The sequence below is a fragment of the Budorcas taxicolor genome, chromosome 2 (assembly GCF_023091745.1).
Source record: "Budorcas taxicolor isolate Tak-1 chromosome 2, Takin1.1, whole genome shotgun sequence".
NCBI lineage: Eukaryota > Metazoa > Chordata > Mammalia > Artiodactyla > Bovidae > Budorcas > Budorcas taxicolor.
The window spans coordinates 42,687,485-42,702,912 of NC_068911.1; the positions used below are offsets into that span (position 1 = coordinate 42,687,485).

General features: G+C 52.0%; 1 protein-coding gene and 1 pseudogene across 1 annotated transcript in view; one reads left to right on the forward strand and one right to left on the reverse strand.

Moving 5' to 3' along the window:
• The window catches only part of LOC128071531 (hemoglobin subunit zeta), a 24,426-nt gene extending 21,193 nt beyond the window's left edge, over nucleotides 1-3,233 (reverse strand). The window contains exon 1 of the mRNA XM_052664369.1: nucleotides 3,139-3,233. Coding sequence (XP_052520329.1) covers nucleotides 3,139-3,233 — 95 coding nt within the window. The remainder of the gene's footprint in view (nucleotides 1-3,138) is intronic.
• Nucleotides 3,234-10,285: 7,052 nt separating this feature from the next.
• Nucleotides 10,286-15,407, forward strand: LOC128060205 (sorting nexin-12-like; annotated as a pseudogene).
• Nucleotides 15,408-15,428: the final 21 nt, after the last annotated feature.

Consider the following 15,428-nt stretch of genomic DNA (forward strand, 5'->3'; position numbering starts at 1 on the left):
CACACCCACCACCCACCTCCCACCACCCACTCCCACACCCACACCACCACCCACACCACCACCACCCCACCACCCACACCCACCCCACACCCACCACCCACCCCACCACCCTCACCCACCACCACCCCACCTCCCACCCCACCACCCACTCCCACCACCCACTCACCCACCCACCCCCACCACCCACCCCCACCACCCTCACCACCCTCCAACACCACCCACCCACCACCCACCCCACCACCCACCCACACCACCCACACCCCCACCCTCACCACTCCACCCTCTCCCCACCCCCACCCACCACCACCCCACCACCCTCCCTACCACCCACTCCCACCCACACCCTCCACCCACCACCCCACCACCACCCACACCCACCTCCCATCCCCCACCCACACCCACACCACCCTCACTCCTCCCACTCCCACCACCTCCTCCCACCTCCCTCACCACCACTCCCTCCCACCCACTCACCCTCTCCCACCACCCTCCCCACCTCACCCACCCTCCTCCACCCAACACCCCACCTCCCACCCTCCTCCCACACTACTCCTCACCACCCACACACCTCCTCACTCTCCCACCTCCACTCACCTCACCCTCCTCCTCACACCTCCCACTCCCTCCCCCTCACCCTCCTCTCCCCCACCTCACTCCCCCCTCCTCACCACTCCCACCCCTCCCTCACACCCACCACCCCCCCACCACCTCCACACCCACACCTCTCCTCACCCCCCTCCTCACTCTCGCCACCTCACTCTCCTCCTCACTCACTCTCCTCACTCTCCCTCCTCACTCACCTCCTCACTCACCTCCTCACTCTCCCTCCACACTCTCCTCTCACCACTCTCCTCACCTCCCTCCTCAACTCCCCTCCTCACTCCCTCTCCTCACTCTCCCTCCTCACTCTCCCCTCCTCCCTCTCTCACCTCCTCACCTCCTCACTCATTCTCCTCACTCCCCACCTCACTCACCCTCCTCACTCTCCTCCTCACTCTCCCTCCTCACTCACCCTCCTCACTCACCCTCCTCACTCTCCCTCCTCACTCCCCCTCCTCACTCTCCTCACCATCTCTCACTCCCTCCTCACTCTCCTCCTCACTCACTCTCCTCAGCTCTCCCTCCTCACTCCCCTCCTCACTCATCCCTCATCTCCTCACTCCCCCTCCTCACTCACCCTCCTCACTCACTCTCCTCACTCTCCCTCCTCACTCACTCTCCTCACTCACCCTCCTCACTCTCCCTCCTCACTCTCCCCTCCTCACTCCTCCTCACTCTCCTCACTCCCTCCTCACTCCCCTCCTCACACTCTCCTCCACTCTCTCTCCTCCTCACCTCCTCCTCTCCTCACTCCACCTCACTCCCCCTCCTCACTCTCCCTCCTCACTCTCCCTCCTCACTCTCCCCTCCTCACCCTCCTCACTCTCCCTCCTCACTCTCCCTCCTCACTCACTCCTCCTCACTCTCCCTCCTCACTTCCCCCTCCTCACTCTCCCTCCTCACTCCCTCCTCACTCACTCCTCACTCTCCCTCCTCACTCACTCTCCTCACTCTCCCTCCTCACTCTCCCTCCTCACTCTCCCTCCTCACTCTCCCTCCTCTCACTCCTCACTCTCCCTCCTCACTCCCCCTCCTCACTCACTCTCCTCACTCTCCCTCCTCACTCACCCTCCTCACTCACTCTCCTCACTCTCCCTCCTCACTCTCCCTCCTCACTCACTCTCCTCACTCTCCCCTCCTCACTCACCCTCCTCACTCACTCTCCCACTCTCCCTCCTCACTCTCCTCCTCTCTCTCCCTCCTCACTCTCCCTCCTCACTCTCCCTCCTCACTCACTCTCCTCACTCTCCCTCCTCACTCTCCCTCCTCCACTCCTCCTCACTCACTCTCCCTCCTCACTCACTCTCCTCACTCTCCTCCTCACTCCCCCTCCTCACTCACTCTCCTCACTCTCCCTCCTCACTCACCTCCTCACTCACTCTCCTCACTCTCCCTCCTCACTCTCCCTCCTCACTCTCCCTCCTCACTCTCCCTCCTCACTCCCCTCCTCACTCACTCTCCTCACTCTCCCTCCTCACTCTCCCTCCTCACTCACCCTCCTCACTCCCCCTCCTCACTCCCCCTCCTCACTCCCCTCCTCACTCTCCTCACTCCCCCTCCTCACTCTCCCTCCTCACTCCCCCCTCCTCACTCTCCTCACTCTCCCTCCTCACTCTCCCTCCTCACTCTCCCTCCTCACTCTCCCTCCTCACTCCCCCTCCTCACTCCCCCTCCTCACTCTCCCTCCTCACTCCCCCTCCTCACTCCCCCTCCTCACTCCCCCTCCTCACCCTCCTCACTCACCCTCCTCACTCACTCTCCTCACTCCCCCTCCTCACTCTCCCTCCTCACTCCCCCTCCTCACTCCCCCTCCTCACTCACTCTCCTCACTCTCCCTCCTCACTCCCCCTCCTCACTCTCCCTCCTCACTCTCCCTCCTCACTCACTCTCCTCACTCTCCCTCCTCACTCACCCTCCTCACTCTCCCTCCTCACTCTCCCTCCTCACTCACTCTCCTCACTCTCCTCCTCACTCCCCCTCCTCACTCCCTCTCCTCACTCTCCCTCCTCACTCTCCCTCCTCACTCTCCCTCCTCACTCACCCTCCTCACTCACCCTCCTCACTCTCCCTCCTCACTCACCCTCCTCACTCCCTCTCCTCACTCCCCTCCTCACTCCCCCTCCTCACTCCCCCTCCTCACTCCCCCTCCTCACTCTCCTCACTCCCCCTCCTCACTCTCCCTCCTCACTCACCCTCCTCACTCCCCCTCCTCACTCACTCTCCTCACTCACCCTCCTCACTCACCCTCCTCACTCTCTCTCCTCACTCCCCCTCCTCACTCACTCTCCTCACTCACCCTCCTCACTCACCCTCCTCACTCTCTCTCCTCACTCCCCCTCCTCACTCACTCTCCTCACTCCCCCTCCTCACTCTCCCCTCCTCACTCACTCTCCTCACTCTCCCTCCTCACTCACCCTCCTCACTCACTCTCCTCACTCTCCCTCCTCACTCACCCTCCTCACTCACCCTCCTCACTCACCCTCCTCAGTGACCTACAAGGTCCCCTCCAGGCTTCACCCCAGCCCACCTGGTGCTCACCTCTCCAGGGTCTCTGTGCCAATGGTGTCCGCCTGTGTGGAGATCTCGCTCCACAGGGACACGACGATGGTCCTCTCAGTCCTGGTCAGAGACATGGTGGCAGCTGAGCGGGAGCTTGACCTACTGAAAACTGGTGTTGGTGATGCTCAGCCCCCAGGGTCCCCTTATATATGTGGAACCAGGGTTGGGTCAGGGTCATCACTGGGAGAAGGGAGGGGGCAATGGGGTGGGTTTGTTATCATTTCCAGTGACAGCGGGTGGTCAGGGCCTGGTGGGCTTAATGGCTGAGGGGCTGTCACTTCGGCTGCCCCTGCAGAGCCACAGCCAGGGCAGGTCACAGGGAGATAGGGGCCCTGGCCTGGCCGAGGGTCCGTGTGTCCACCCAGCCCAGGGCCCAGCCTCCATAACGATTGTCCCTGACCTGCCTGTCCCTCTGAGGGAAGGATGACCTGGGGGGCATCCCTCCCAGAAGCGCTCTGTGTTCTTACTTTAAGTTTCTGCGGCTCCACCTGATGAGAAAAGTGAAGCCAGCTGTCACAAGGCGGGAGTAACAGTCTTGGCTTCTGGCCCTCTCCAGCCTTTGCTGTAGCCCCCTCCTCACCTGGCTGAGGCTCCTTCTGAGGTCTCCTCCACCCACAGGCCCCCAGATGCCTGGTGGGGGCCTCTGCTAGCTGGCACCCAGGGGAGGGGCTGGCCCTTCACGCAGTGCCTGGGGCACAGAAACCCATGGTTTTCCCTCCCAGGTTTCCATCTCAGCTGGTGTCCTCACCTGCTTTACCCTCTTAGCTTATCCTCTCCTCCCCAAGGCAACCATTTCTATGTGCTTCATGGGTTCCTTATTCTCGCAACGAGTGTATATATATGTGTGTGTATATATATATATATATATATATATACACAATTAAACAGATTATAGCTTAATTAAAAATTTTAAATTCTTATAAACATTTCCTTATAAGCACATCTCTTTTGAAAGATAGGATTTTTTTAATAAGAAGGGGAAGAAATTGGATATACCACAATTAATTTGGGCTTCCCTCATAGCTCAGCTGGTAAAGAATCCGCCTGCAATGCAGGAGACCCTGATTCGATTCCTGGGTTGGGAAGATCCTCTGGAGAAGGGATAGGTTACCCACTCCAGTATTCTTGGGCTTCCCTGGTGGCTCAGATGGTAAAGAATTCACCTACAAAGCAGGAGACCCAGGTTTGATCTCTGGGTTGGGAAGATCCCCTGGAGGAGGGCATAGCAACCCACTCCAGTATTCTTGCCTGGAGAATCACCATGGACAGAGGAACCTCTCAAGCTAAACTCCATGGGGTCACAAAGAGTTGGACATGACTGAGCGACTAAGCACAGCACAGCACATGGTTGATTTACAAGGTTCTGTTAATTTCTGCTGCACAGCAAAGTGTCTCAGTTATACACACATATACATTCTTTGTTATATTCTTTTTCATTATGATTTATCCCAAGGGATTGAATATAGTTCCCTGTGCTATATAGTAGGACTTGTTAATCCATTCTATATGTAATAGTTTGTATCTACCAGTCCCTCCTTCCCCCTTTCTTCCTCCTATTTGACAACCACAAGTCTGTCCTCTGTTTATGAGTCTGTTTCATTTTCCAGGATAGGTTTGTTTGTGGCATATTTTAGAATCCACATATAAGTGATATCATATGCGGTTTGTCTTTCTCTGTCTGACTTACTTCGTTTAGTATTGTAATCTCTAGTTGCATCTATGTTGCTTCAAATGGCATTATTTTGTTCTTTTCATGGCTGAGTAGTATTCCATTGTATGTATATACCACATTTTCTTTATCCATTCCTCTGTCAGTGGACATTTGGGTCCTTTCCATGTCTTGGCTATTGTGAATAGTGCTGGTATGAACATAGGAGTGCATGTATCTTTCTGAATTATAGTTTTGTCTGGATATATGCCCAGGAATGGGATTGCTGTATCATATGGGAATCCATGTTTAGCTTTCTGAGGAGCCTGTGTACTGTTTTCCATCGTGGCTGCACCAACTTGCATTCCCACCAGCAGTGAGGGAGAGTTCTCTTTTCTCTACCCTCTTCAGCACTTATTTGTAGACTTTTAAATGATGGCCATTCTGACCGGTGTGCGGTGGTAGCTCGTTGTAGTATATATGGATATATTTCTATTTGACTGTGCCAGGTCTTAGTTGCAGCACATGGGATCTTTAGCTGTGGCATGTGGGATCTAGTTCTCTGACCAGGGATAACACCTGGGCCCCCTGCATTGGGAGCATGTTGTCTTAGCCACTGGACCACCAGGGAAGTCCCCCCAATATTATTTAAATGGAAGGAAGGGATGGATAGAAGGCAGCAGACTGGTAAACAACTGTCCCCAGGTGATGGGACTGCAGGAGTTCTAGCTGGCTTGGTTTTGCATGTTCTCACGGGGCTTCCTCCTGAGCACAGGTCCCTGGAACCACCAGGTGCCATGAGGTGCAGCTGAGCTGTGGACGGCCTGGCACCGTGCCCCGGTCTCTGTGTCTGAGCCGGGGGTTCCCCCATCCCAGAGCCCAGGCCTTGGTCCTCTGGAGTCTTGCTCCTCTCATATGTCCCCCCACCCCCTTGTCCACTGCCGCAGAGGAAGCAGCAGGGGTGCTTAGAGAAGGGGCTGACCCCCTTCAACACCCCATCCACAGCGCTGTGCCAAGGGAGTCCATGTTCACGTGCTGGCCAGTTCCAACTCTGGATTGTGGGTGGTATTAATAATGTGTATAGGGACACCTGGTTTTATTACCTGGGGTGGACGAGCATTTTCCCACATGACAGTTAGAATCTGTTTATTCCTTTTCAGTGTTCAAATGGATTCAGGGTGTATTTTTGTAACTTGGTTTTTTTTTTGACACACATACAATCAGTCTCCAGACACATATGCACTGTCCGCACACACTCAGGGTCTTCTTTCTACATTTTCTTTAACACATGTTTTCTGCATGTATTTCAATTAATATTTTAAGAATTTTCAAATTATACATATTATTTGTAACAGCAGCCCTGGAAAAAGCACAGCTTAAAAAGCGAAAGCTCCCTTCTGTCCTCCTCACCTGTGCAGGTGACCCTTCTTTATCCATTTCCTGGGAGTGAGCCACCAGTGGAGTGACAACTCCGCGCCGCGGACAGTGCATGCGCAGGGCCGCTCCCCGCCCGCTCCAGGGGCCCCGCCAGCGTCCTGTCCTCAGAGGCTCCCTAACGGTCAGGATTCCTGTTCCTACCGACAACACAGAGGAAGAAGACAGACTCCTGGGTCACCACTCACCCTTGTGTATTTCTTTGTTTAGCTGACTTCCCTGAACTGCCTCCAGTGTACTGATGCTTTTCTCTTCACTGTTAGTCTCTCGGGCCAGCAAGAGTGTGCCCAGCACAGCTGGCCCTGAGGGTGAACTTGAACCAACTGTCTGGGAAGCTCACTCTGAAGCTTAGACTTCAGTCCCAAGCTTAGCCACCTGAGCCTCCCTGTGAGCATCCTTCGCAGCGCGGTGCGGTGGCGGTCACTGTGAGGAGGTCAAGTTCAGCAGAAACCATTTCCTTTCGGGTCCAGGACTGGGATCAGTGGGGACAGGGGTGACGTTTGGGCTCCAGGCTGGAGAGGGCAGAGACCACAGGAGACTGCCAGCCCCTCATCTTGGGAATTCCCCAGCACTGGGGTCTCCAGCCAGAATGGAGGGTACCAGGTGTAAGCAGGGGTGCAGTGGACCTGTGTGGGTGTGGGAGGTGACGGGGGAAGGAGCAGGCAAAGTAAGTCAGACTGGATTAGAACCTGGTTGCAGGACCCCAGCCCGGAACTGCCCCCTTCAGCCCCCAGAAACTCAGGCCAGGGCAGGGGGCCTGCAGGCCGAAAGGCTGGGATGAATCCAGGGAGGGCCTGAGGGCAGGAGGGAAGAGCCCTCCTTCTGGGCTGGGGCCATGGCTGACTGCTCCTTCTCTCAGCCTTTGTCAGGTGGTGCTCAGACGCGCTTTGCCCCACTGTCTTCTTGCCTTTCTTTCTTCTCCTGGGTAGTCTGTGTCCTGACCCCACAAACTTTTGTCTAGGGAGTTGATTTTAATGGAGGGGGGCGAGGGCCCTGGCTCCGTCTGCATCCTAACCGCCCTCCGTCTGCCCTTAGTCCCCCTGGTGGCACCGACCTCCACCTATACCCTGGAGACACCCCCACCCCTTGGCCAGGCTCACATCCCCTCCGCTGCCTCCCACCCCTCCTGGAGATAGCTACTCCATTCTTCCTTCCTGAGGTTCAGACCAGCGACCCCAGGCCTGTCCGACCCTCATTTCTCGCCCCTGAGCCCTGCTGTGGCTTCCGACCTTCTGTGAGGGAAGGCTCCCTGCCCCGAGCTCTGCCTCCCTCCTCTGTCCTCCTCCAGGCCCCGTGCTGCCTCCTTCTAGCCTGCTCCATCCTCCCCAGGCCTCCCTCCGGGAAGGTCCTCCTTCAGATGTCACCATGTTACTAGGCCCACACTGACCACCCCATTTAAAATTGCAACTCCCCCACCTGGCCTGTCCAGTCTCCAGCTTGCTACACTTTTCTTTTTTTCCACAGAAAAACAGGTGTTTATTACCCACTAGAATATAATCTCAGAAAGGGAGGGAATTTTGTTTTGGTTTTGTTTCCTGGTCTGTGAAGCCTCCTGGACAGTCAGGAGCCCAAAGTTGGCTCCCCGTAAAGAACTATCTAGTGACCCAGGGGTCTTTGTGCCTCAGTGCCATGCGTGCGCTAACCACCGTCTCCCTGAATGAATGCCGCTGCCTGCCCTGCCTCCCGGGTGAGCTGAGCTCAGGGCTGGGGGTCAAGGATGGCTGGCAGGGGCCTGCCCGATGGTGGACGAGGGGGCTGGCTCCTGTCCCCACAGAACAGCAGGCCCACCAGCGCAAACGGTGCCGGTTCTTCAGAACGTGAAGGGTTCCCAGGGTCTCCTGGCCCCATGGGGAAGCTGAGGCCTAGAGAGCGGGGAGGCAGCTGTGGTCACAAAGTTCACTGGGGCTGAGGCCCGAGCCTCAGGGGAGAGACTCCTCACACTCAGGCCGCTCCCCTCTGCTGAGGCCCGAGACCCAGCTCCTAGGAGCTCCAGGACAGTGAGGTGCATGGGTCCACACCCCATAGCCACGCTTTTGGGCAGCAGTCCCTCTGGTCAGAGTCCTCCCTGGAGGAAGGGAAGGAGGCATCTCCCTTAAGAGAGGGTCTGCAGCCCTGACCAGACCCTAAAGGCAGGTGAGCAGCAGGTGCTGCCTTGGGCAAGCTTGTGAAGGCCCAGAAGCTCCATGCATTCCTCATGGGTGATGTATGACCTTCTAACCAGTGCCAGACCACTGCTAACTGCTGGGTGCTCAGCCCAGGACAAGAAGACACTCCTGCTGAGGAAGGTGTGCAGAACAGGACGAGGGCAGCAGGTAAACATGCCGTGAGAAGAAGGGCTTCCCCGGACGCCTGGGTTTTCTCCATGACGCTTGTGCATTTCTGTGGGACATGACATCAGACTTGGCCACTGTAACTGCGATGCTCCAGGCAGAAAAGCACTGTCCAGACAGAGAAAACAGGGGCCACTCCCACCAAGAGAACATCCCAACGGCCCCCGACCTGGCTGATGAGCGGCTGCTGCTTCACTGGCAGTCACAGTATCGCTTATATTCTAGATGAGACTTACTGAGTCCAGAGCTAGCCTGCTTCCTTGAGCCCAGGCTCAGTCCTCTGACCCAGATACAGGGCTCCCCACGGCCTTGGTCTTCTCTGTGGCCGTGAGTTAACAGACCCAACTCTGGCCATGGCTGTGTTCCAGGTGGTCTCTGGCTGGAGAGAGACAGATGGCATTGCCATCAGAAAGGAGAGAGCAGGGAAGTGCTGTTCGTGGAGCTCAGAGGGGTTATACTTTTAGATAAGGCGGTGGGGAAGATGGTGCTGAGATGGGGATTCTGAGCGAGTATTTGAAGGAGCTGGGAGAATCAACCACAAGATGCTTGGGGAAGAGAGTGAGTGATGCCAGGTGCAAGGGCCCTGAGAGGGCCCAGGCCTCCATCATCTTCTGGGAGACAAAAAGGAGGCCAGCGGCGGGGTGGAGTGACAGGCGGGGAGCGCGCTGAGGTCAGGTCTAGCACATCACGAACAGCATGCTGAGCCGCTGGGCTCCCTCCACCCAGACCAATCATCGCTAACATCTGTGTTGTCAGTGTATATGGGGATGTGTCTCAATGTGTTTTATTTTTCTTCTAAACCCTGTGGACACGTGTGATGACATCATGTCTCTGTGTAAACTTGAGCACAAATCTCCTAGAATAAGGAGATCCTTCTATATAAATGGACTTCCCTGGTGGCTCAGAGGTTAAAACATCTGCCTGGAACTCGGGAGACCTGGGTTCGACCCCTGGGTCAGGAAGATCCCCTGGAGAAGGAAAATGGCAACCCACTCTAATACTCTTGCCTGGAGAATCATGGAGGGAGGAGCCTGGTAGGTTACAGTCCATGGGGTCGCAAAGAGTCAGACACGACTGAGCGACTTCACTTTCTGTATAAATAACCACAAGCCTATCCTCAATCTAAGTGAGCTTCCCTTTGCGTTGAAATTCCCTGTTCATCCCCCACATTTGTTCAGTTTGTTCAGGTTGGGATCCGACCCAGGTTCCTATGTAGCTTTCAGTTGCCTATTCATTTTTTTCTTCCAGAAGCTCTCCACCCCATACCCACTGTTCCTTATCAATGACTGCAGAACAGTTCAGGCCTACTGACTTGTAGAATATTTCATTTTGGGGTTGCTCCGGTAGTTTCCCTGCAGTGTTATTTAGCTGGTTGCTTTGTCCGTGTGTTTCCTGTACCCTGGAAGTCAAATCAAAAGACTTGATTAGGTCAGGTTAAAAGCTATTGACAGTGAAAGGGCAACTCACAGAATGGAAGGAAATATTTGCAAACCACATAGCTGATAAAGAACTGTATCCAGAATGTAGAAATAACTCTTACAACTCAACAACAAAAAGAAACAACCCAATGAAAAATGGACAAGGGACTTGAATAGACTTTATCCACCCCGCCAAAAGAATAATACATGAAAAGATGCTCAACTTCACGACTTGTTTGTGAAATGCAAATCAAAACCACAATGAAGCCCCCGGTCCAGGTCTCTCCTTTGGAAAGATGTCAGACTTGGCAGTAGCTAACACCTGGAGCCTTAACTTGAAGCTGCAGAAACTGACCAACGCTTATAGGCTGCTAAGTAACTTTCTGGATATCAACATCTTTAATCCACAGACGGTAGGCCTGGGCCGTGCTTGCTTCACCCACCTTTGAGATTTACATGTAGCCAAAACTACCTGTTTTCAACTGAAGGAGTCCTGTGTATGACGGTGCTGCAGTAACTTTGAGTGACTAAAAAATGAGCTGGAGCGAGAGAGAACGATTGTATTAATAGTCCCACCACTGCATGGGAAAGTCTTGAAATAGCAGCTCCCTTTTCGAGGAAATGAAAGAATCTTTGAGGAGTCCTTTATTGAAGAAAGGAGGTAGGACCTAAAACAGTTTATTAGCAGAATTGCTAATAAATTGGATGGATGCTGGGCATCCACTAGCTCAGAACGAACGCTGCCTACACATGTTCCTGCAGGAGGAGGCAACTGACAGGAACTGTGTCCCCGGGAAGGTGTGCACATAGGAGCCCCTCTCACCACTTGCCCTCTACTTTCCTGCTGTAATGACACTGGTTATTACACTAAGCCTCTCTCTCTTTGATCTGAAGCTGGCTGTCCATGCCCTGGCCTGATAGATGGTGTGGCATTGTGTTCCTTGGCACCTGACTGTACCTTGGAGGCTCTGCTAGGATCTTCTTCTCTGAGGAGAGGTGGGAACCACAGGCAGATGCCCTTTGCGTTGGGTTGAGGTCAGTGGGGATTGGACTAGAAGGCAATTTCTTCGGCATTTCACATGCCAGAGGCTAACCTTGGTGGGGGGTGGCGTGTGCTGGTGGGGCACTTGGATACTTACTGATGCTGCAAGTCCAGGGGATTTTCTTAGTCTTGAGTTTAGCCAGGAACACAAAGCAGGGAAAGACCCTGACTTTCCTACTTGCATGAACTTTTTCCTTTCGGGGAAGGTGCCAGAGACCTCAAAGCTCTTATTTTCTCCAGGCCCATTCCCAGTTTTCTCAAGAATTTCCTTTGTTGTACTTTCAACAAAGAGAGACCCTGTTGCTCTTCACGGCAGTAATTCTGAGGTCTAAGCTGTCTGTCGTGTGGAGTGAGGTGTGTGGGTTTTCTGGGCCTGTCATCGTGGCTGCTTCAGAGTCAGGAGAAAGCCGTGGGGTAGTTGGGCAATCCTGTTGCCTAGACCTCCTTCTTTGTGGCTCCCCATTCTAGCTGCCGGTCTTTGCTCACCAGTAGGTAAGGCAGTATGGGCTGGGCCAGCAGTTCTGCCTCCCCAAGCCCTTGCTACTTTATGGGTTAGTTTTGCAGGTTTGGTGGCTTGAGGGCTGGGAGAGACTTGCCATGGCCAGGTAACTCCCTGAAGGGTGGGAGTGGGTCATTTTCTAGGTCCCTCAGTGGTCAGAAAGAGTGTCAGAACGCTCTGCACTTATTTTCCATGGAACCCCAACATCTTCCCCAGAAGCTAAGCTAGCAGCTGGTGTAGATTTCCCAAATCTTAGAGCCTGAAGCAGCTTCTTGAGCATGGCAACTTTCCTGGGCTTCTGTCTGGGAGGTGGTAGTTTATTTGCTGGGGCCCGATATCTATCCCAAGTGGTGTCAAAAATGAGGGTTCTTTGCTTAGGCTCCCCGTCATGGGAGGACTAGAGTTTTTTATATAGGGTCTCAGGGAAAAGGATTACTGGTTCTGACAAGACCCTGATTGGAGAGATTAGGTTTGCATTTCGAGTCCATCCAAATGTTGAAGTTCCCTGAGACCGATCAGCTCTCCAGTTGGGGCAAGCCCCCAAGAGAGTCTTGCTCCCTTTCCCACTTTTCCAGTGTTGGTGTTATTGCTGTCTTTTTCATCTGTATCCTCTGTTACTGACTTTTTTAAGTTAAAAATTTCTTCTTTAATTATACACAAGTGCTGGGAGCCTGCTGTGCATGTATCTGCTGTGCATGTATCCTGACTTGGGGCTTTTATTCAGAAAAATATTCATTTTTCTGTCTGACAATGTCATACTCAACTCTTTTCATATTAGGACACTGAAGAACCCCCCCACACACAATTCAGGGACTTCCCTAAATTGGTCCAGTGACTAAGAGTCTGCACTCCCAGTTCAGGGGACCCAGGTTTGATCTCTGATCAGGGAACTAGATCCCACATGCCACAACTAAAAACCAAATGAATAAAATAGCAAATATTTTTTGAAAATCCCAAAACGTCCACAAAAATATGAAGTTCATGCAAAAAGAGACTGAAGAGCCAGGCTGAAGACTAAATGAAAAGTTTGATGTTGACAAGTAAAGGCCATTCTTGGGAAGGACAGTGTGTGATGAGATCTGTGTTGATGGATTTGGACTGGTGTTAATCTCCTGACTTTGGTGGTAGTTCTCTGCCTATGCAGGTGCCCCAGAGGCTCAGGTGGTAAAGAATCCACCTGCAATTCAGGAGACCTGGGTTTGATTCTGGGCTCAGGAAGATTTCCTGGAGAAGGAAACAGCAACCCACTCCAGTATTCTGCCCTGGAGAATTCCATGGACAGAGGAGTCTGGCAAGCTACAGTCCACGGGACTGCAAAGAGTTGGACATGACTCAGCAACTTTCATTTCACAATCTCGTGATTTTGGTGGTAGTTCTCTGGCTATGCAGGTAAGTGTTCTTGTTGACTTTAGGAAATCTACAGGTGTTTAGGGATGCTGAGAGTATTAAAGGGAGTCATGCCTGCATTCTACTGTCAAGTGACTCAGAAAGAAAGAGCAAGTGAAGACAAGTTGTTAACTGGGGAATCTTGATGAGTATTTGGAAGTTTATTAGCATACTTTGCAGGTTTATTAGGGCAGAAAGTGAAGAGCCTCTTAATAAAAGTGAAAGAAGAGAGTGAAAAAGTTGGCTTAAAGCTCAACATTCAGAAAACTAAGATCATGGCATTAGGTCCCATCACTTCATGGCAAATAGAAGGGAAAACAGTGGAAACAGTGATAGACTTTATTTTGGGGGCTCCAAAATCACTGCAGATGGTGACTGCAGCCCTGAAATTAAAAGACGTGTGCTCCTTGGAAGAAAAGCTATGACCAACCTAGACAGAATATTAAAAAGCAGAGACATTACTTTGCCAACAAAGGTCCATCTAGTCAAGGCTATGGTTTTTCCAGTAGTCATGTATGGATGTGAGAGTTGGATTATAAAGAAAGCTGAGCACCGAAGAATTGATGCTTTTGAACTGTGATGGTGGAGAAGACTCTTGAGAGTCCCTCAGACTGCAAGGAGATCCAACCTGTCCATCCTAAAGGAAATCAGACCTGAATATACATTGAAAGGACTGATGTTGAAGCTGAAACTCCAATACTTTGGCCACCTCCTGCGAAGAACTGACTCATTTGAAAAGACTCTGATGCTGGGAAAGATTGAAGTTGGGAGGAGAAGGCGATGACAGAGGATGAGGCAGTTGGATGGCATCACTGACTCAATGGACATGAGTTTGAGTAAACTCTGGGAGTTGATGATGGACAGGGAGGCCTGGCGTGCTACAGTCCATGGTGTCGCAAAGAGTCGGACACGACTGAGCAACTGAACTGAACTGACTGACTGAGATATAATTCCCATGCCATCCAATTCACCCACTTAAAACATAACAGTTCATTTTTAATACATTCACAGAATTGTGCAACTATTACAATTTTAGAATATTTCCATCATCCCCTGAAGAAACCCCATACCCACTAGCAGTCACTCCTATTTCTCCATCTTTGTCTTATTTTTGCAGTTTTTTTTGACAGTTTGAAAATGTTTTAGAATACAAGATTATGAACTCACAGTATCTGTGTTGTAATAACAATAAGTTACTGAATATTAGAGATTCTTTGCATAGCCAAGGTACTATGTTCACAAGTCACTTGGAATAGTTCTTTTTTCCTGATCGTTAGATTACTACATCCTCAACCAGTTTCATGTAACTTATTTTCTTATTTTGATGTTTTTATTTTTTGCTCTTTTAAATTTTCTTTTTGATGATTTAACATGATTCAAGGTCAAGAGAGTGAAGAGAGTTAGGCTTGGAGGAGCATGCCTTCAACCCCATTCACGTTGCCATTTGTAATCATTTCCAGTTTATCTGTCCATAGTCGCTTTTTGCAAAAATATGCAAACACACAGAAACAGATGAACACTTGCAAGGGCACACAGAGGTCAATGAACCACTCACATGCATGTGTGCCCACACATACTTGAATTTCCCCTCCTCATAGAAAAAAAAAATCATGCTATGCATATACCAATCTACTTTTTCATTTCTTTTTCTTTTTAACTCTGTAAATCCTGGCTATCATGTCACAATCATCATAAGAAATTGTCATTTTTTTTTCCCTTCGCAGTTCCCTGTGGTGTGGATGTTCATGGTTTGTTCTGTCGTTGAATCGTTATGGACTATTTTCCAGACTATAGCAAACTCAGCTGCCCCAGTGGATCTATACATCTGTGTTCTACTCCCACCCACGTTGTAGGGGGGCTGCCAGCAGAGTATGGTCAAAGTCTTGTGTTTTTGTTTATCAAGAGGGGGCGGGGAAATGGATCCCAGTGAAATTTTTAGTGTTACTTTGCATCTCTCTTGTTATGAGCAAGGTTGAACCTCTTTCCCTTTTCCGTGTCTGATCTGTATCCCCCACTAGACTGTCAGCTCCACCAGTCAAGAGCTTTGCTGATTTAATTGGTCGTATTCATGACCAATTAAAGAGGCCCTAGAAAGATTCTTGGGCCTCTTATGGGCTCACAAATGATTGCTGAATGGAGCAATGAATGGGTGGATGAATGAATGAATATATTCAGCACTCCTCTCTTACTGAAATCAGGCATAAATCAGGAAACAGTATAAATTCCAGAAGAAGAGAGTATACCATCAGAAGCCCCAGAGACAGCCAGAGGTTGCCAGCTGGGTTCCAGTGCTGCCTCCCACCCCATCCCCAAGGGGCCTAGAGGCGCCCTTTCTGCAGAAGAGAAAGTGCATTTCCCCAGGATCTGATCTGATCTCTGCCCTCAGACAGAGGGGGTCAGTGCAAAGATGCCTGCAGGCCTCCCGTGTAACCCAGGCAGGCCCTGCACCCTCCCTCCATCTCTGCCACCCCCACCCACAGTGGCCCAGTGACCACAGAGACAAAGTGGACGT